The 22,457-nt window shown below is 37.9% G+C and overlaps 2 protein-coding genes across 3 annotated transcripts in view; one reads left to right on the top strand and one right to left on the bottom strand.

Annotated features, from left to right (window-relative positions):
* The window catches only part of LOC142642539 (transcription initiation factor TFIID subunit 1), a 49,271-nt gene extending 33,044 nt beyond the window's left edge, over nucleotides 1–16,227 (top strand). For both annotated transcript variants that reach the window (XM_075816918.1, XM_075816917.1), the window contains exons 17-22: nucleotides 6,518–6,998; nucleotides 7,412–7,596; nucleotides 7,759–7,881; nucleotides 13,739–13,795; nucleotides 13,892–14,875; nucleotides 15,714–16,227. In XM_075816918.1, coding sequence (XP_075673033.1) covers nucleotides 6,518–6,998; nucleotides 7,412–7,596; nucleotides 7,759–7,881; nucleotides 13,739–13,795; nucleotides 13,892–14,875; nucleotides 15,714–16,073 — 2,190 coding nt within the window. In that variant the 3' untranslated portion in view covers nucleotides 16,074–16,227. The remainder of the gene's footprint in view (nucleotides 1–6,517; nucleotides 6,999–7,411; nucleotides 7,597–7,758; nucleotides 7,882–13,738; nucleotides 13,796–13,891; nucleotides 14,876–15,713) is intronic.
* Nucleotides 16,228–19,263: 3,036 nt separating this feature from the next.
* LOC142644102 (uncharacterized) lies at nucleotides 19,264–21,896 on the bottom strand. Its single transcript, XM_075818781.1, has 6 exons — nucleotides 21,665–21,896; nucleotides 21,170–21,580; nucleotides 20,581–20,861; nucleotides 20,317–20,457; nucleotides 19,699–19,910; nucleotides 19,264–19,609 (listed from the first exon to the last, which is right to left on the bottom strand). Exons 1-6 carry the CDS (start codon nucleotides 21,894–21,896, stop codon nucleotides 19,264–19,266), a joined length of 1,623 nt encoding a protein of 540 aa, XP_075674896.1.
* Nucleotides 21,897–22,457: the final 561 nt, after the last annotated feature.

The following is a 22,457-nucleotide window of genomic DNA, read 5'->3' as shown; positions in this document are numbered from 1 at the left end:
GGTCCAATAGCACAAAGAGGTCTGGGCAAAGACATACGTACCACTAGAGTGACTGAAGCCAACATTTAGACAATCTGGAAATTACAAAAATATATTTGAATACCATTTTACAGATTAATGTTATAAAAGTACAGTTTTAAAGAAAAAACATGTAACATACTTAATGCAGGTAAGAATATGAGTTCCAAATTTTTCTGGTCTCCTGATTTGTTTTCTCGAGCCTCTTACAGAGGCATCGCTTCTGTACACATCTTTGTTACTCTTTAAAGCCAAAAAGTGTTCCACCAAGTGATTTTTTTGGGACCTGGTGATTCTTGGAGAGGCACTCCTAGATAGTTTTCTCGTAGTAAAGATGGCTATCTTTAAGAACATGTAAGTTTGCATTAAGCCCAAGAATCATCTTTCCTTGAGTCTCCCTTCAATATATTAGTATGTTAAACCTCTTGCAAAGCAGTAATGTGATCTGACAAGGTCATTTAATTTTGCACTGAGCCTAAGAATTATCGAGTCTCCCGCCAATCTTACTACATTTGCACTCAGCCTAAGAATGACTCTCTGATGATGGTGTCCAACCTCTTGTTTGATGATGACATATTAATTCTCTGTGGCAATGATCTGGAACGGCTTGGCCATTTAATATGTGTCTTGCTTTGTTTTATGCTGTCTTGGGTTTTTCAAAATAATTCTAGGAAACTCCGATATGGTTCTTGTTGGGGAAGTCCGCGAGATTTAAGTCTAAGGCGATCTGGGACCCAATTCTAGAAAAGAGGGAAAGAATATTAGTGGGGTGGAAGAAGGTTTATTTTTCCAAGGGAGGGCAAATCACGTTGATTAAGAGTATTCTTTCTAGCATAACAGCATATATTCTTTCTTTGTTTCCCCTTCTTGCTAGTATCACTCATTGTCATAAAAAATTTCCAAGGGACTTTCTCTGGGGTGGTTTCGATGATGCTTTTAAATTCCATTTGGTTAGTTAGAAGATGATTTGCAAACCAGTCCAACAAGGGAGTGGCTGGCTCACTCTATTTAAGCTTTGTTAAGAAACTGGCTTTGGTGCTATGCAACTGAAAAAGATGTTCTATGGTGCACAATGATTGACCTGAAATATGGAAGTGTTTGGTGTGCGTGGAACTTAGGGTGGTGGAGGACTCACATGGCGTTAACTTTTTTTTTGATAGGTAATCAGAGAAATAGTATTAATGAAAAAACAAAAAGGGAAAAGTACAAGATGTTCATGATGATGAACAAGAAGAAAAAAAAGAGCACACAACACAACACAAAGAGGGAGATCAGGAAACTAAGCTAAGGGAAGACATAAACTCAGAGAGAGAAGAACAAACAGTAAAACCCCAACAACGGGACCACTCCAAAAGACTGCGATGACTTAAAACCTTTAACTCATCTAACGTCTTCTCCTTATCCTCAAAAGATCAGCGATTACGTTCCAACCACACAGTCCACATTAAATACCCTAGAACCAAATTCCAAATGTCCGAATTATACTTCCCAAGCCACTGATGCCAACAAGATAACAAACCTGCCACCGAACTTGGCATAACCCTATGAATACCAAAAGCCTGAAGCATAAGAGACCATAGGGAATGAGTGACAGGACAATGAAGAAGAAGGTGGTCCACTGACTCCCCATCTTGGCAACACATAACACACCAATTAGTCAAGGGGCAACCCTTAAGCATAAGATTATCCAAAGTGAGGATCCAACCATGAGCAGTTGTCCACAGGAAGACGGCCACTTGTTTAGGAATCTTTGGTTTCCAAATCCCCTTCCAAGGAAACAAAGAATTCGAAGCACCCTGAATCACCTGATAGTAAGACCGGGTGTCAAAATTACCATCACTTTTTAGCCGCCAACAAAGAGTATCACTCCTCTCACCCCGAGGAATATGAGTTTGGATAAGTTGAAGCAGAGAATAAGATGCAGCCAACTCCCAATCTTCAAAAGCTCTATGAAACCTCAAATTCCACACTCTAGCAGTGCCCCCTTCCGGAATCCACAAGACCTCAGAGATGAAAGCATCCTTGACCGCTAAGCACATGTAGAGCTCAGGATAGAAATCTTTTAGAGAAATATCACCAATCCATCTATCATGCCAAAAATGGATACGAGTCCCTTCTCCCACTACAAAAGATAGATGCTTAGAAAAGCTCTCCCAGCCTTCATGAATGCTTCTCCATAGGCCACACCCATGAGTCCTCCTGCAGACTTTAGTGCACCACCCCCCTTGACCCTCGCCATATTTAGAAGAGATAACTCTCCGCCAGAGATGAGTAACTTCATGACCAAATCTCCACAACCATTTCCCTAATAGAGCTTGATTAAAAACAACCACACTTCTTATCCCCAATCCACCCATCTCAATGGGTGAGCATACCTTATCCCAAGCCACCAAAGGATACTTGAAACTCCCCTCAGAAGACCCCCACAGAAAATTCCTCTGAATACTTTCCAATCTAGCAACCACAGCTTTAGGAATAGTAAAGAGAGATAAAAAGTATGTTGGGAGACTAGAGAGGGTACTATTTTTTTAAGCATGAGTCTACCACCCTTAGAAAGATAGAGACGCTTCCACCCAGATAGTTTCTTCATTTTTTCCAAAATAGGATTCCAGATCGAAGCAGTCTTAAAAGAAGTTCCCAACGGCATCCCCAAATATTTCATAGGCAACTTGCCCACTCTACATTGAAGGATATTAGCCAAAGCATCAAGATTATTCACCTCCCCAACAGGGACAATTTCACTTTTCCCAACATTGACCTTCAAGCCAGTAAAAGCCTGGAAACAAGACAACACCAACCTAATGGACAACAACTGTTCCCTAGAGGCATCACAAAATAAGATAGTATCATCAACAAATAACAAATGGGAGATACGCACACCAACAGTGTTCATAGCTCCCACATGAAAACTCCGAATAAGATTACACTCCTCAGTCTTCTTCAAGAGCCTACTTAAGACCTCCATTATCAAAAGAAACAAAAGCAGGGATAGGGGATCCCCTTGTCTCAGCCCACGAGAGCTTCCAAAAAAGCCTTCAGCGGAACCATTAATCAAGATTGAAAAATGGACTGATGTAACACAAGCCTTAATCCACCCCTTCCATTTCAGCCCAAAACCCATGCGGCCCAATAAATAAAACAAGGCCTCCCAGTTCACATGATCATAAGCTTTTTCAATATCAAGCTTGCAAACCACACCCGAAATTCTGCTCTTCAACCTACTGTCCAGGCATTCATTTGCAATAAGCACTGAATCCAAAATGTGCCTTCCGCTAACAAATGAATTTTGGGACTCAGAGATGAGCTTATCCAAAACCACCCTCAACCTATTAGCCAACACCTTGGACATCAACTTTTACGCATTACCCACCAAACTGATGGGGAGAAAGTGCTTAATGTTAATGGCATTGCACTTCTTAGGAATTAACATGAGAAACGAAGCGTTCATAGATTGTTCAAACACAGAGTGCCGATGAAAGAAAACAAAAAAAATCCATGACATCCTTTTTCACCACGCTAGCATTTGTGAAAGAAAGCCATGGTGAATCCATCAGGGCCCGGGGCTTTATACCCTTCCATCTCCCTTAACACATGGAAGACTTCCTCCTTTGTGAACTCCTTCTCTAAAGATAGCCGCTCATCCTCTTCAATACCAGCAAAATCTAACCCATCCATGGTAGGACGCCCCACCTCAGTTTCCTTATACAGCCCTTGATAAAAGAGAACTAGCTGAGAGCGGACATCAAACTCATCCTCATAAAGAACACCATCCACCTCAATCCGTTTAATTTGATTAGCATTTCTATGAGAGTTTGCTAATCTATGAAAGAACTTAGTATTATTGTCGCCCTCCTTTACATACAAAGCCCGATACTTTTGCCTCCAAGAAATCTCCTCAAGGGAAGCCATCTGTTCTATGTGTCCTTTGAGTTGGAGGCGATGAATCTGTTCTTCGATTGAAAGACCTACCAACTCCTCTCTCGCATCTAAACCCATTAGCTCAGTCAGCAAGTTCTTCTTTCTAAAAGCCAAATCACCAAACTCCTCCCTGTTCCATTTTTTTAAATCAGCTTTTAGGGCCTTCAATTTTCGAGCCAAGATGAAACTAGGAGAGCCCGCAAAACTGTATCCATCCCACCATTGTTGACTTCTATCAACAAAACCCTCAGCTTTCAACCACATATCCATCACTAGAAATGGGTGAAATAACTTTGCAAGGTTTATTAATTTTGAGGTTGGTAGTGGGTCTGCAGTTCACTTCTGACATGATTGCTAGTGTGGGGTTGTGATGGTTAAGGATGCCTTTCCTGATTTCTTCTAATCAGGTTGAGATAAAGAAGTTTCTGTAGTTCTGTGGCAGATTATAGGTACACCCACAATGGAAATAATTTTAGGCATGTACTGTTTATTTATGCTAGAGCCTTACTACAATTTCGAGGTAAATTCTTTTTATAAAGTTCTTTCCCCTAGGGTATCCCAACAGTTTTCATGCAAGAGTATTTGGAAAGTAAAGGTCTCTACTAAAGTAGCTTTATTGTATGGACAGCTGCTATGGGGAGAATCCTAACAATGGATAATCTTTGTAAACAGAGGTTGTGTGTGGTCAATTGGTGTTGTATAAGTGAAGTGGTGAGTCTCTTGATCATTTGTTACTCTATTTCTCCTTTGCTCATGATATATGGTCCATGGTTAGTATCGCAATATAGATATTTTGGGGTGCTATACCTCAATGTGTTGTGGCTTATTTGGAAAGAAAGGCATAGAGTGCTTGCCCTCTGAATTAAAACTATTATTATTTCGTACTCTATAATATTAGATGGCTGCTATAAGTATTTATTCATTCTCTAGTTTTGCTGGATCTTTTCTACTTGTGTACTTTTATTTGACTTTTTAAAAACCCATGTACACTACCTGTGTAAGCGGTTGCGTTGTTTTTCTCTTCTTCTGATTAAAATGTCTCAATTACTTATAAGAATGTTAGTTGTGAAGGAAGAAAGGGACATGACAAATGCGAACTAGACTTGCAAATTACAAATGAGGTCTAACTTAATTGGCACATCTTTTTTTAAGAGCCAGGTGGAGGGTGAGGTAGTAGTTTCAAGATTTAATGGGTGCATGTGTAATTACCAATAACTAAAGAAAAGGCAAAGTGCCTTCCTATTTAAATTTCTTTGTGCTTTCTCTCAGTCTTAACCTTGATCATCAGAACTTATTTGGACACTAAGTGGGCTCTTGCAAGCTTGCCTTTGATTGTTGAAGCTCTGTTATAACTTATAAGCTAATTCTTGATGCAGTCAGATCTGTACATTCCTTCACACCTAGGCACGCCCGGTGCTCATATGTGGAATTTAAGCTTTTTGTTTTCTCTCTCTGGGTTGGGAGATAAACCTGTATCTGTAATTCCAATAGAATCTGGGATGTGAGTTTCAATATGCGTATCCATATAAGCTTTGTTGACATGGATACTTTGGGGAAGTTCTGAGTCTGTGTAACAGAGTTGGTGTTAGAAAGCTTGATATAAATTGTTAACTGATAGCTTACGGTTTTGGTTTTTCTTTTGTTTGTTTATGATATTTTGGCTTAGTTTTTTATTGGAGTCCACTGGGCGGGTCATTTGTCTCTGTTTGGGTTGGGTCAAATTGGCCTCTCTCTATTTCCATTGTGTTCTCTGTCGGTTTTGGAGGTGAGATTTTGTGTTAAGGGAAGAACTTTAGCTTTTCAGTTGGTTGCTTTAACAAAAATTTGGTCACATAGTGCCTTCACCTTTTTACTTCCCTTTGAGTACAAAGAAAAACCTTATAACTGCTCAAAGCTCAATTTTTTGCAACACCAGAGGTGATTGTTGATAACAATGCATAAGGGGTTTATTAGATTCATTTTAATGGTTTATAGTGGTGTCTGGGTTATCTTTTGTAGGAGTTATTTTATTTCTAGCCTTATGTATTAGTTGATGCATGAGTTTTGCTTCTAGCCTTTTGTTATTCGGGTATAACAAGAATAATCTCGAAAATAATTTTTTTTGATGGATGGGTTGCAATATATGCATGTGGAGATTTGACTGGAAGCTAATAATTGATTTCTATTTCCTTATTGCTGGATTTTCTTTGAATCTCTACTAGCCTACTTGTATTGCTTGTTTCCTTGCAAAATCAAGTCTTAGTCTCCTATCACTAAAGCATTTCTCATCCTTGGGAAACGCATAGAACTTTGAATGACTTTTTTTATTTTTTCTTTTTTCTTTAGTAGTAGAGGAGAAAAATTAAGGGTAAGGTTGTCTACCATGAGCTCTCTTAGACCCCACAAAACTGGGAGCTTTGTGCTCTGGGTACGACCTTTTTAAGCAGTGGAGAAAAATAGTTCTTGCTCTTTCTATTGATATTGGGCCTACTAGTATATCCAAATTTTATGACATTTTTTTTTTCTTTTTTGCATTTTAAAAGTTGTTTTGTAATTATTATAATTCATGTTTTTAATCTCTTAACTGTATATGAATTCACAGGTTCTTCTGAAGTTTGATGTTTGTGAGGAGGAGATTGCAAAACTGACTAGGTGGCACCGTATTGCTATGATACGCAAACTTTCAAGTGAGCAAGCTGCATCGGGGATACAGATTGATCCCACAACTATCAGCAAGTATGCGCGTGGCCAGCGGATGTCATTTCTTCAACTGCAACAGCAGACGAGAGAGAAGTGTCAGGAGATTTGGGAACGACAAGTTCAGAGTCTTTCTGCCTTAGATCGTGAAAATGAGAGTGACTCTGAAGGAAATAGTGATCTTGATTCATTTGCTGGGGATTTAGAGAATCTTCTTGATGCAGAGGAATGTGAAGAAGAAGTAGGTAACTATGAGTCGAAGCATGACAAAGCAGATGGTGTTAAGGGGCTCAAAATGAGAAGGCGCCCATCCATAGCTCAGGTGGAAGAGGAAAATGAAGATGAAGCTGCTGAAGCTGCCGAATTATGCAGGTTACTCATGGAAGGTATTGATATTTTTGTTTCACTAAAGGAGTTTCAAACACAGTGGTATTATATAAGGGGGAGCTTTTATAAACTTCTATCTGGGTGAGTTCGCATTTATGGGCCTTAGTGATAATTATATATCTGCTACACAGATGCTATTAGATGGAGGGAATATCTTCTTCTTCTTTTTTTCTAATTTGCCAAAAAGTTTGGAAAACCCATGGATTTGATTAGGCCACTTTTTTGCATGTGATTGTTACTATCTGCTAAAAAAAAAAAAAATTATTCTCTCTATAGATAGTTGGATACTTTTTTTTGTCAATGCATGAAACGGATATTACTATCTGGGCAGAATCCATTCTAAATCTGTAACTTTTTGGCATGTAGTAATTGTTGTCATGTCATCAAATCTCACCTTGAAACTTTTTTGCAGATGATGAGGCTGAGAGGAGGAAGAAGAAAAAGACTAAAGTTGTGAGGGAGGAAACAGGGCTGGCTTTGGGCTTGCAACCAAGTTTTGGTTTTGAGAACACAAATCGGATCAAGCAAATTGTCAGTACTGCCCAACCTGATGGGTCCTATTCTTCCAAAGAGATATTTAATAAAGACATGAAGGAGGTAAGAATGATTTGCATTATATTTTCCACTCGTGCCTTTTGGTTTTATTTACCTGCTTCAAATACATATGGAGTTTCTGTCTTTCATGTACCCCCTTCCTCTCTAATGACGGTAGTTTGTAGAATTGAGGATAATAGAATGTGCTGTGTGTTTTGTTGGCAGGTAGAAAATGTTACTGCGAAAAAAGGCAAGTATGGAAAGGTGAAAGCTTTAATGAAAAAGAATGATATCACAACTGTTGGTCTAGTCAGTAAGAAAATCAAAATATCGGGAGATAAAGTCAAGGCAAGTGACCTCATTCATCTTTGTTTCTATGTCTTGGGTGGCATCACATGTTAAAATTCTGTCAGTTCTTAATTGGAAATTCACTACATTAGAAATTTTTTAAAAGATGCATCAACCACTAGAAAAGCTGCATGAAGATACCCATATCCCTGACTAGGGCCGGACCCAAGATTCAAGCTAGAGGGGGCCGGAGTATAGTAATTTATCTATTTTACTACCTCACTTTACAATACACCCAACATCAAATTTTCTATTTTTTTACTACTTCATTTAAAATAATATAAACAACTCATTAAAATAATAAAGGAAGAGAGAGAATTTGAGTTTTTGGATTGAAGGTAGAGAAATAATATTAATAAAATATTGTATTTTATTTTTAAGAATTTGCTATAGTCAACTGGTATTTATACCAGTTTACTATAGTTGCAAAAAAAAATTAGCTTTAGCTTCTCCAATAACACATAGTTCTTTGGTGGTAAAATAACTATTTTTCTACAATACAATCACTATTGTGAATGTTTTTATTGTTTTTGTTCAGTTTTTGAGTTAGATAGTTGCTAGTTGGAGGGGGCCTAAAGTTTTGGAAAGGGGGCTAACTATAGAAATGATATATAAAATGAGTATAAAAAAAAAAAATTGGGCCAGGGGGGGCCTGGGCCCCCACTTGGGTCCGTCCCTTCCCCCACTATGTATTTTCCCACCTGTACTAATGTCTTTATAATTGATATGATCATTAGGTCTAGTATAGTGATGCTAAAAGAATCAATAATGTAAGGAAGAGTGTATGACTATTACAAATAGGTTTTATCAGACCAATTTTACAAATTGGGAGGAAGTAGAGAATATGATTTATGATAAGGTAGAATGTTGGAAAGTAGATGTGGGCAACCCTGATTAGCTAATGAGAATACGTCAAGCTAGCATTAAAGGAGACTGATTTGATTCAAGGTAGGTGAATGAAAAGTGGTAGCAGAAGGCCTAAAATAATACATTCATCAGTGAGAAAAGTTAAGGGAATGAAAAGAGGTAGCAGAAGGCCTAAAATAAATACTAGTAGAAACAGTAAAAAAATAAAAAATAAAAAGTAAAAAATGACATGTTAATTACGGTGGTGACAGAGGAATGAGCTCATGGGATGGGAAATAGAAGGGGTGAATTAGTTCATGGATGTACTTCACTCTAGATAGGTTGTAGAAAGTAATGAGGATTGTTTATTTTGGAAGCCAGATTAGAAGGGGAAATTCAGTGTTGGTCCTTTTAAGCATGTTTGCAGCGTGCGCTTAATTCTGTATATCCTTGGAAAGGTGTTTGGGCTAGTGAGGTTCCAAGTAAGTTAGTTTTTTTTTTTTTTTTTTTTGTGTGGACTGCAGCTTTGAATTCTGTATTGATGATAGATAACCTTTTTATATGGAAGCTAGTGATTTTTAATAGATGTATTATGAGTAAGGTTGTATTGAAACGGTTGAGCATTTGTTGTTGCGCCATACTATTACTAGGGAGCTGCAGTCTTTTGCACTTTTGGTTTTTGGGGTACATTGGGTAATGCCATGCCAAGTAATTGATTTGTTAACTATTTGGAGAGGGGTGTTTGGAAGCCATTGTAATAGGGTAGTGTGGCAAGCTACATGTTGCATTATTTGGACCATATGGAGAGAGGAATCACTGGACTTTTTAGAATGAAGTTCCATGCAAGATATTCAAAAAAGCTTTTTGAGAACTATGTTTGAATATTGTACATTGATTAGGGGGTATCCTGAAGTTCTATTATTGATTTTTTGGACATCATGAATGTCCTATTGTATTTCTTTGCAGACGCTTGCTTTTGAGCGTTCTTTCTTTTTGTATAAATTATTTTTGCTTATAAATAAAAATGAAGGTGATAGAGAGTATGGTTTTGGATGGGAAAGAATGCCTGAGAAGAGTATGTGTGTATCATCCCACTTAGTTTCTTCAAAATCCCCGGCTCCATAGTTTGGGGTTCCTTCAAAATCCCTGGCTCCATAGTTTGGGGTTCCCTTCCAACACACTAGAAGATATATATATTTTGGATCAACTACTACTACATTGATCGTTTGCTATTTCTTTGCTTTTTGCTCTTACATTTTTTTGCAATTCATTGGATGATTTCAAAGAAGGTGATAGATGTCTACTCCTATTGGCAAGGGTTGTTTGGTAGACACATATAGCCTCATTTGGAATGTGATTCCTCAATGCCTTTTTCAACAATTTGGAGATAGAGCAATAATTGTGAACTTTGAAGGATTTACCCTATGATTTGATGGAGGGAGAGTGGAGGGAGTAGAGGAGAGGTGGCTAGAAGGTGGCTGGAATTTCCAGCCACACTACTTTCCCTCCATCCAAACATACCCTTAGGATTCATCTATCCAGATCAAATATGCTTTTATACGTTTTTTGTTTGAATGTTCTATAATTATTGGCAAGATTCATCTATCCACTATCTAGATCAAAAATGCTTTATTGTAGATTTTGTGGATCTTTAAAATCTTAGACTTTAGTTCTTTAGGAGAATCTCTCATATACTCCATATCTATTTGAGTTCTTAAAGCAATACAAATTTGTTATTACTGAAAATATTTAAAAATAAATAAATAATAAAACTGCGAGGGGGCAAAACCCATGTACTCAGGATGTATACAAGACGTACACCAACAGTAAGTACTAAAAGTACAGCTATCAAGCATCTTAAGCATACTGGCAAAAGAAAAGAGACCAAAAGCATTCACCCACTTAAATATAGATTTGAGGAATAAAAGGTTCAGATTCAGAACAAAATTTCCCCAACCATTAAAATTTTTGGCATTTCTCTCTCCAAATGCACCATGTAAGAAATGCGGTATCACAATCGAAATTACTATATTACTACATCTAGCAAACTTGCCTTGCCAACAAGCTAAAAGCTCTGGAATCACCTGCCCAGTGAAAAGGAGAAAAAACCGTACTCCAAAGCTCTCAAGCTAGGAGATCCATTGTTTCCCTAGCCATCTTACACATACAACGCCAATCTAGGTTAAGGCATCCCGGCGTGTCTCTTTCTTTGTTTGGACAGCCGCTTGGGATAGGATCCTCATGAGAGATATCTTGAGACTTAGAGGTTTTGATTTCGTTGACTATTGCATTATGTGTCGTTGCTGTGGTGAGACAGTAGATCATTTGTTGTTACATTATGGGAAGGCTTATCGGCTGTGGTGTTTTGTCTTTAGGATTTTTGGGATTTCATGGGTTCCCTCTTGTACGGTGCAAGATTTTCTTTTTAGTTGGTGGAATTGGTTGGGGAAGGATTCATCTTACATTTGGAACCTAGTTCCGTTGTGTTTGATGTGGTGTATTTGGAGGGAACGCAATCGGCGGACATTTGAGGATTTGGATAGATCTGAGGACCAACTGCTTGCTCTCTTTTCTGGTTTCCTGTTTGATTGGGCTAGGGCTTGGGGACTCACATCTAGTGACTCTATTCCTTTATTCCTTAGCTCTCTTCTTCTTTGTATTTAATGTTTTTTTGTCCTTTTTTTTTCTTCTTTCTTTGTATTGTTCTCTTTTCTTTTTCAATGAAGTTATTTACTTATCAAAAAAAAAAAAACATACAACGCCAATCTATAATGATTATAGAAGGAAAACAGTGGATCAGATCTGCTGGTATGGTGGGGGAAAAGGGAAAAGAGAAGAAAAGAAGAAAGATTAGAATTGAGAGTCACAGAGGGCATATGGTCTGTGAGAGAAAAATGGAAAGAAGATGATGATAGTAACTTTTTGAGAAGAGGACTCAGTAATTAAGGAGTGGTAAAACTAATCAATGCTCCTGGGGAAAGATGATATTCACGTGGGCTGGGGGGAGACTTTTGCAAGTAAATGAGTTTTGAGTATTCTTCTCCTTAAACCAAAAACAAAATATGATTTCAGAGTATAAGGAAAAGACGACTCGACAAGTCCCTTACATGCTTAATTTGTTGATGTTTGTAGAAGGAAAACAGTGGATCAGATCTGCTGGTGTGGTGGGGAAAAAGGAAAAAGGAAAAACTAAAGAAAAGACAAGAAAAGAAAGAAAGATGAGAACGAAGTCAGAGAGGGTGTATGGTCTGTGGGAGAAAAATAGAAAGAAGATGAAGATGATAGTAACTTTTTTGGGAAGAGGACTCACGGTAATTAAGGAGTGGTAAAACTAATCAATGCTCCTTGGGAATGATGGTATTCATGTGGGCTGGGGGGGGGGGGGGTGGGGGATGGGACTCTTGCAAGTAAATGGGAAGTTTATTGGAAGGTGTATCATTTATGTAATGGTTTTTTTTTTTTTTTTCCAAAACTTGTATTTTCTTTGCAATTTGAATATTTAGCTTAGTAATTTTTTAAAATTGTTGTTGTTGTTGTTGTTATATACAGTAATCCCGAAATTGTATGCTAAAATAGGCCGGTACCAAGATATTACGTTCCAATGAACAAAATGGAATGGGCATTGAAATGGTATTCATAACATTGATCTATACAATGAGCTACCCCCATGAGAATGGGAAATAGAGATAGGTAGTAGGTTGATAGGTTAGAAAAAGTGATTTTAGTCAGCATGAATCTACAACCCTTGGAACGATACATCCTTTTCTACCCAGCTAGGCATTTATCTTTTCAGAACAGAATTCCATAAAGCCTTCTGCTTGAAAGTTTCCCCTAAAGGGAGGCCCAAGTAAGTGGTGGCGCAAACACTTTACATCCCAAGACGTCAGCTAGTACTTCAACATTTGGCACATGACCTACTGGTACCAATTCTGATTTCCCCAAATATATCTTTAAACCTGATATAGCCTGAAACCACACTTTCCTCTAGCAGTAACTATCAGAGGCCCTTAAATACCAAATGTCGGAGTGCCTTATTGATACCAATGCATCTTTGGTTCATTCATGGTTTGAAAATTACTGGACTTTTTATTTTTTTATTTTTTTTATAATGCCTAAACGGAATGTAACAAGATAGGGATCCATATGTAAACATAGTACTTGTTTGAATATGCTTGGGTAATCCCTTTTCATAATTAGAATGTATATAGACTAGCCCTATTGTGGTCTGTCCCAGTATGGAGTAAACATATATTCATGAAATCAACTCAATTGTCATGTTATAGAATATAAGTTCATATTCCCATTCCCATTTGGCTGGAATAGATGTCTTTATTTTTTATTCCAGTCAAGGAAGGGGGATCTTGAACCAAGAAATAGATTCTAAAAGCTTAAAATGTATCATGAGCAACTTAAATAGTCAGGTTCATTGATGTTGCTGGTATGGTGTTCTTATCGCACATACAATAATACTCAATTCGATGAAATTGTTTGATCTACCAGGAATCATCCCCAAAATGACAATTTTACAAGAATTATTAGAAAGCTCGTGAAGAATTTAGTGTATTTACTGGGATAGACATGAATTTTTATTGATTGTGCACATATTATTGTCCATTAGCTTATCATGAGAACAGAGACAAATGGTTGGCACCCTTCTAATTTTTTTTTAATGAAATTTTACTTTTTTTTAAAAAAATTATGAGAACAGAGACAAATTTTGGCTCTAGGGATTTTCCCTTGATCTGGTTTTAAACTGTGTTATATGCAGTGGTTCCCTCTAAAAATGTTTATTTTTCTGGGTGGATGTTATTTCAAATGTCTGGAAAACTGCTTCATTTTACAGGGGAGTATTGCATTGTACTTATTTGGAGTTCATTTTATGTTCTAGAACCAATCTGTGCATGGTTGTAATCTGAAAGTACATGCTTTTTTTGTGAATGGTTGTCATAACATTTAGTGTTTACATCTGCTGCCCAAGACTGCATTAATTAACTCTCCTGACTGAAACCAGGTTTTTAAGGAGAAGAAATCTGCAAGAGAGAGTTTTGTATGTGGGGCATGTGGTCAGGTGTGTAATATTACCCTGTTTCTTTAGAGATGTTATGATGTTTTAACAGAAGAGAAAGAGAGATTAAGTATTGATTGTTCACCTTTTGATGACCAGCTTGGACATATGAGGACAAACAAGAACTGCCCTAAGTATGGAGAAGATCTAGAAGCACACGTTGAAACTGCTGATCCAGAGAAGGCACCTATAAAAATAAAACCTCTGGATCCTTCTAGTCAGACCCAGCAGAAAACTCAGACAAAGAAGGCCATTCCAAAAAGTGCCACAAAAATTTCTGTGGTCGAAACTCCTGAGGCTGAAAAATCTAGTTTGAAGGCAAAAGTTCTTCCAGTGAAGTTCAAGTGTGGTTCCATAGACAAGTTTTCTGATAATCTTGCTGTTGAAGCAACACTAAGTTCAGACCAACCAGTCACTCCCAATCCTGAAGCTGGGAAGTCAGCTGTTAAGGTTAATAAAATAATAATTCCCAACAAGATGAAACCTGAAGATGCAGAGACCCCTAAACCCTCTATCATAATACGACCACCAGCAAATACAGTTAGAGATCAGCTGGAATCTCATAAACGCTCTATCGTGATACGGCCACCAACAGAAACAGATAGAGAACAGCCTCAGAAGAAAATCATAATCAAACGGCCCAAAGAAATTATTGACCTGGACCAGGTCAGTCAGGATGGAAGTCCTAGTTTTGAGTACCGGAAGACTAAAAGAATAGTTGAATTATCAAATATTGCAAAGCACGGAAAGCTGGAGAGGAGGACTTTGGCTGAGGAGTCTGCAAAAAAGAAACCTAGAGAGGATGGAAGATGGTTTGAAGGGCAAGAAAAGTTAGTAGAGATAAAAAAATATGCAGCAGCGATCAGAAGTGAGAGGGAGGAAGAAGAAAGACAGAAGGCAAAGAAGAAGAAAAAGAAGAAGAGGCCTGAAATAAGAGAGGAGTATGTAGAGGACCCCAGAACAAGAAGAAATGACAAAAGGGTGCCAGAGAGAGAACGAAGTGCAAAAAGGAGGCCTGTTGCTGAGCTTGGAAAGTTTGGTGCAGATTATGGCCCACCAACAAAGCGTCGTAAGGGGGGAGAGGTACTGTGCTTAGTCTTTACCTTGTTTTCTTAATTTCTTTTGTGTAGGTTTCTTCCTCATGTGCTGCTCCATTATTATCAGTGATGGTGGTCTTATCTTGTATGGTATGATATCTCACCTCATAGATAAACTTTAGGTAAAAGATCAATTGCAAGAGACAACTCTATTCCATTGATTGTGGATGAATTTTTCGTCAATCTTGCCTTGCAAAGAACATCTACCTATCCGTTGGACTTAAAATGAAAGGAATAAGGGTTGCAGTATACCTAAACTATCATATGTTAGAGAGAGAGTGAGAGAGGTTTCTTTTATTATTGATGAAGAATGGGCTTAACAGCCCTTATCATATGTATCCAAAAGTTTGACTAACTAGGTGAGGTTACTTTTATTATTTCACATAATATTAATTTTGGCGATAAAGGTTTCTGTTTGTATTAGTAATAGATTGGACTATAGTATAATAAATATGAAACTTGGGAAGCCATTGAGTAATTTTTAAAAATATAAGAGAGATTAATGCATTTTTAATAAAATCTAGGGGAGGTTGGATTATTTTATCCAACCTGTTCTTTTGTGAAGCTGCTTTAAATACACCCCTATTGGTCATACAATTTTTTTTTATTAAAAAAAAAAATCTAGGGAAGAGATTCATCTTGTTTATTTCCCTTTAATTTTCTTTCTTTCTTTCTTTCTTATTTTTGTTGAAGTGTCTACTTTTATAGATTGGCTGTTAGCGGAAATGCTAATATTTGTAGTTTCTGTTCACATATATCAACTCACTTTGTAATTTCTGCATGAATTCCCATTTATATCAAATTCTTGATTAATTGCCCTACAGGTTGGTTTGGCAAACATCTTGGAGCGCATAGTGGAGATGCTTAAAGACCGGTATGAGGTATCCTATCTTTTCTTAAAACCAGTCCCAAAAAAGGAAGCTCCTGACTACCATGACATCATAAAGCGTCCTATGGATCTATCAACAATCAAGGAGAAGGTGAGGAAGATGGAATACAAGAGCCGGGAAGATTTCAGGCATGACGTGTGGCAGATCACCTTTAATGCCCACAGATACAATGATGGCCGCAATCCAGGAATTCCTCCTCTTGCCGATCAGCTTTTGGAGCTTTGTGATTATTTGTTAGTGGAGAACGATGAACATTTGACTGAAGCTGAATCTGGTATCGAGAATAGGGAATAGTAATAATTAGATATATATTGATGTTAACTTAGAAAAATTGTCTGCCTGAAAGCCCCTTTGGTGGAGCAAATTTTTAAGTTTCTGGGGGGTTTTTTCATGGCTTGTACATTAAGGGGTAAGTTTGCGCTGCAACGCATTATATGTCAATTGCGTCCTTGGTAAATCATTTGGAGGGAGAGAGAGAGAGAGGTCAGGGTGGGGGGGGGGGGGGGATTTATTTGCTTCCCTTCTACATTTTTGTGTATAAGTTAATCAGTGACACGAACTTCAAACCTGTATAATAGCAATAGGAAATGTATATTCTTCAAACTACCCAAGGTATTTAGTTTGTGGTTACATATCTTTGGCCAACTAATAATATTCTAAATTTTGCAAAATCTCTATACATATTATGTGTATGGAAGTGCTTGGTTTCTTAATCAAAGATAAATGTGAATCTAAACGTTGGAATCCTGTTAGAGCTTCTAGAGGTGGTTCAGAGTTCTCTCATCTTTTCTTTGCAGATGACCTTGTTCTTTTTGGCAAGGTGGATGAAAAAAAAATTGTCAAAGCATAAATTGGATGTCTTTTGTGATTTATCTGGACAAAAAGAGAATCATGGAAAATCTTGGGTTTATTTTTCTCCAAACATCTCTGCAGATAGAAGAGGTGAGCTTGGGTTGGGAAATATTTGGGTTTTCCTTTAAAGCTTCCCGGTTCCACCAATTAGGATTTTGATTTTCTCATCGAAAGAATCCAAAGTAAGCTTGCTAGTTGGAAGGCTCATCTATTGTCCTTCGCAGGATGAGTCGTTCTAACCCAGTCAGTAATGTCTGCAATTCCAGTATATGTTATGCAAGGGATCATGCTCCTTGGGAAGACACTGAATGCGATAGACGAGTCAGCAGGAATTTTATATGGGATACAACCGAGGAGAAGAGGAAGCTTCACACCATCAGTTGGGAAAAGATTACCGAGGCCTAACTCCTAAGAGAGGGAGGATTGGGAATTTCTGCAGCTAAACCAAAGAATTTGGCACTGTCAGCTAAATTAAATTGGAGGCTACACACGGAGAGAGAACAACCATGGGCAAAAGTGTTGAGTTGTAAGTATAAGAATCCTAATAAAAATTGTTCTAGAACTTAGGCAGGTATGAAGTAAGGTTATGACATTTTCTTACAAGGTTCCAAATGGAAAATGGGTTCAAACAGTCATCTTAGCCTGTGGCATGATAAGTGGCTCTCTAATGGGGCTTTCATATCTTTAATTTGTGGTCCTCTAAATTGTGATGAAGATTCTCTTATGGTTAGTGATGTTACTCAAGAGGCTTCGTGGAACACTAGCTGTCTCTCCTTTGATCTTCGTCTTGATTTATCTTTAAAAATTAAGGCTGTCCCTATATCTTTATCTCGTTTGTGCCCTAATGCTCTGACCTTGGCTTAGAGTATTAGTGAAGTGTGTGCCGTGGAACCAGTTCTTTGCACTTGAAATTGAGTTTATGGACTCACCGCAATAAGAGAATTTTCAAACAGGAGGAACCAAATCACAGGCTAGTTGGAGAGGTGAGACACTAACTCTCAACTATTTTCATTGTGCTGGGTGTATCAAGACAGTCTCTAACCAAAGTATGGTAAATGTGAGGTGGCACAAAACCTGACTAGAATTGGTACAAGCTAAATAGCGATGGGTCAGCACTAGGCAATTCGGGCAAAGCAGGAGGTGGAAGTATCATTCGGGATCCGAATGGTAAGTGGGTTACAGGTTTTTTAAGATCTATAGGAATAACAACTAGTTTGGAGGTAGAATTATGGGCATTGAGAGATGGTTTGAAGCTTTGCATCCCAAAGAATATCCAAGCTGTAGAGGCAGAGTGGGATGCTAAAGTGGTTGTCGGATGGATGACTGGGCAACATGTAATGAACACTGCACACTCTCTTCTTATATTTGATTGCAGGTACCTTTTGGATTTAATTCCAAGGGTGAAGGTTAGTCATTGTTTCTGGGAAGCTAATTAGTGTGCAAATAAGTTAGCTAAGAATGGGCTACTCAAGAGGAAGATTTTACTGTGTTTGATTGTCCACCTTCGGAAATTTTAATGCTTTTATATTTTTATGCTTCTGGCATGTATTTTGAGAGGTTTTGTCCAAACTCAGTTTCTTTAATTTAATAAATCTCTGGTTTACAAAAAAAAAAAAAGAAAAAAAAGAAAAAAAGATAACCCTCCTTAAAACAGGGAAAAGTTGACACATTTATACAAAAAGCTATTGGTACTTAGAAATAAGTAAGCATGCCCTAGGTTATCTACCTTTCGTATGCGAGTATTACTTTTATTTATAAGGTATTATGCGTAAAAAAAAAATTCATGCCTTTGCTCTGGAACTTGTTTCCTGTTCTTTACTCTTACAAACCATACAGAATCATATTAAACTCCACTGTTCAACTATTGAGACAACACCAACTTCAGGTAATGTATCTCCAACTAAGTCCAGGAATTAGTGATGGAGGAAAAATGGTGAAAAAAAAAATGTTTTAAAAAGCTAAGTTGCTTAGAGAAAAGAAGAATGAACTAGCTCTTCAAGAGACATACTCTGGGAATAATACCTCAGGTAGATTTCTTGAATTCAAATTCAACTAGTGACAATGAAGACAACCTTGCTTATTTATAGTTACATAAGCAAGCTACTGATGTTATGTTTGGATATTGGGAAAAGGAGAGGGAGAAGAGTAGAATATAGTAGAGGGAGGGAGAGTAATTAAATTACCTTGTTTGGATGTTTTTTAAGGAAGGAGGGAGAGGGATTTAGAAGGGTTTGAACTACTTCTAACCTCTCATTTTTAATTCCATCAAATTAAAGAGATTTGGAGGGAGTAGAGCATAAAAATACTTGATCAAATGAATTACTAAATTTGCTCTTACTATACTAACAAAATTACAAATGAAAAAATTAACTATTCCCTTCCCCTTTACTTAATTTTAAAAATATCCAAATAAGGTGGAGGATAACCATTCCCCTCTACTCTCTTCTCCACTATTCTCTTTCCCTCTACTCTCCTCTCTCTCAAAACTTCCACTCCTAGCATTGGTGGTTATCCCTTTGCTTTGTTGACATATCATGCATCTTTGAACTAGTCTTCCCACATCCTTAAGCATGTCTGGCCAATAGAATTGTTGTTGTAGGAGCTACAGTGTCTTTTCTCTCCCAAAATGACCTTAATTATGCACTTCAAGCAAAATCTTGTGCTTGAGAGAACATTTTGGAATACAAAGGAGCAGGCCTTTGAACAAGTAGCCATCTTTCAAGTTGAATCCAGGACAGGCAGCTCTGTTGCCTTGTTGCAAATTCTGCATAACTTGAAACAACTTGAAATCTTCCTTATACTGCTCCCTAAATCCCTCAAAGCCCTCAACTATGTTGTGCATTAGCACTAGTAAGGAAGATCTCCTGCTAAGACCATCTGCCACTCTATTAATGACTCCAGTTTTGTGCCTTAAGCTGAAGTTGAACTGTTGTAGGTAGACAGCCCATTTGGCATGCCGTTTATTGAGGGTTGTTTGGCTGTTGAGGTGTTTAAGAGCCTCATGGTCAGTATGGAGTATAAATTCTTTGTAAGAGAAATATTAATCCTAATGTTTTATTGCTTGTACTATGGCATAGAATTCCACATCATAGGTGCATTAGTTGAGCTTGGCTGAATTGAGCTTTTCACTGAAATAAGCCACTGGCTTGCCCGCTTAACTGAGAACACCCCTATGCCAACTCCAGAAGCATCACAATCCAATTCAAAGATCTTTTCAAAGTTAAGAGCCTGCAATACTGGTGCTGCAGTAAGGACAGCTTTCAAGGACTCAAAACTCTGCTACTTAGCCTCATCCCACACAAAAGTAGACAGCTTGAGATAGTCAATGACTGGTTCTACAATTGTGCTAAACCCGTTAATAAATCTCCTGTAAAATGTTGCTAACCCATGGAAGCTTCTTACTTCAACCACAGATTTTGGAACAGGCCAATCTAGAAAGGCCTTAACCTTCCCTTCATCCATTGCAATTCCCTTATCAGTCACCACATACCCAAGAAAACCTACCTTACTTACTGCAAAGGTACATTTCTTGGTATTTGCATAGAACTTATCCCTTCTTTAGTAACTCAAACACAGATTGTAAATGATTCACATGATCATTCAAATTCTTGCTATATACCAATAAATCATTAAAGTAAACTACGACACATACACCAAGCAAAGGTTGCAACATTTGAGTCATTACCCTCATGAAGGTAGCAGGTGCATTAGTAAGACCAAAAGGCATGACAAACCACTCATATTGCCCACTATGAGTCTTAAAGGTAGTCTTCCATTCATCCCCTGGCTTAATCCGAATTTGATGATAGCCACTTCTAAGATCTATCTTGGAAAAGATTTTAGAACCAGCTAGACAGTCAAGCATATCATCTAACCTAGATATTGGAAACTGATATTTGATTGTAATTTTGTCAATGGCTCTACTGTCAGCACACATTCTCTAACTAACATTCTTCTTAGGGGTTAAGAGGGTTGGTACAACACATGGACTAATACTTGGCCTAATATATCCCTTGTCCAATAGTTCTTGCACTTGCCTACTAAGTTCATCCTTTTCCATTGGTGTCATCCTATAGGCAGCCCTATTAGGTAATGCAGAACCTGGAATGAAATCAATGGCATGTTGTATGTCTCTCATAGGAGGCAATTCAATAGGTAATTCATTAGGGAAGACATCCTCAAATGACTTTATCAACTCCTTATAGATTGAGGCACTATTGTAGCATCTAACTTTAATGCAGTCAATAACATGTAAACCACACCAGTTGCTAGAGTTTCTTGTGCAAATTTCTTGACAATAAGCAAAGAATTAGGCTGTACAGTAGTAAGAGTTTTAAGAATCACCTTTTCTTTCAGGGGCAGTAGGGTGTAATGCTATCCATCCTTGTATAGGCTGTAGGTGTTCTTCCTTCCATCATGGTTGGTGTGCCTATCATACTGCCAAGGCCTTTCCAATAGCAAATGGCATGCATCCATCTTCACTACATCACAAAAAACTGAATCTTGGAACTTCTTCCTAATTGAAAAGGAAAACATACATCTCTTGGAAACTCTTATATCATTGCTTGTCTTAAGCCATGTCAGTTTGTAGGGGCGAGGATGATCTTCAATCTTTAAACCAAGTTTATCAACAACTTCTTCAGAAACCACATTTTCACAGCTTCCCCCATCAATAACTAAGTTGCAAATCTTGCCACCAATATTACAAGTGGTGTGAAAAATATTGCTCCTCAACCAATCCTCCTGCTCCTCCTGTTTTGGTGCTAACAGGATCTTCTTCATAACCAAAGCCAAGCCTTCTTCCTCATATGAATCACCTATAACAATTTCTTCTTCATACATTGAAAATTCTTCATCTTCCTGGTCTTCACAACCTTTAATCATCAAAGCTTTACCCTTGCCTTGAGCACTAACTCCCAATTTCTTGCAATCTGTGGCCTTATGTCCAGCTTCTCAACACTTGTAACACTTAAATGTAAACCTTTGTGCTGCTTTAGAGATTGGTTTGGCTGCACTAGAAGTTGAAGGCAGACCTAAACTCTCAATCTTGAAAGGTTGTGCACTGTTAGTAGTTGGCCTTCCTTGAGTGCTGACTTGGGTACTTCTACTACCACCATAAGCTTGGAACTGCACAAAAGCTTTTCTTGCAAGTTGCTTCTCAAACATCAAGGTTCTATTGTAAGCTTTAGAAATAGTCCACAGTTGGTGCAAAGATAAGGCATCTTGAATTGGTGGTTTAAGACCACTCAAGAACCTTGCAACCATCTGCTCTTCACTCTCATTCAGGTCTACTCAGGCTACCAGTTGATAAAATGTCTTTGTATACTCTTCCACACTACCATGTTGCCTCAAATGATGCAGTTGTTTGTTTAAGGACTGCATATAATTGAAAGGCAAAAACTGGTTTCTCATTTTCTGCTTCATCTTACACCAATCTTGGATCTTTCTTTTACCCCTCCCAACTCTTTGAACTTGGAGTTGTTCCCACCAGGCTGAAGCTTTCCCCTTCAGCTTGATAGAGATCAACTTCACCTTCTTGGAATTTGACACCTCATGGAAATCAAAGATTATTTCCACTTAGTTAATCCAATCCATGAATTCTTCATGATTCAAGCTACCATAGAACTCAGGTAACTCAATCTTGAAGTTTGATTCCCATTTTGGTTCTCCTCTTGGAGGACTAGGCACTTGCCTTGGAACGCTTCCTCTAGGCTGACCAATTGGGTTACTAAATTTGCTGTGACTGCTAGTTTCAGCATCTTTAGTAGGTTCATCATCATTTCTAGGATGATAACGCCGGTTTCTTCTCACTTCCTCAGTCAAGGT

The sequence above is a fragment of the Castanea sativa genome, chromosome 7 (assembly GCF_040712315.1).
Source record: "Castanea sativa cultivar Marrone di Chiusa Pesio chromosome 7, ASM4071231v1".
Lineage (NCBI taxonomy): Eukaryota > Viridiplantae > Streptophyta > Magnoliopsida > Fagales > Fagaceae > Castanea > Castanea sativa.
Note: the sequence above shows the minus strand (reverse complement) of the source record. Positions and strands in the feature narration are given on the sequence as shown.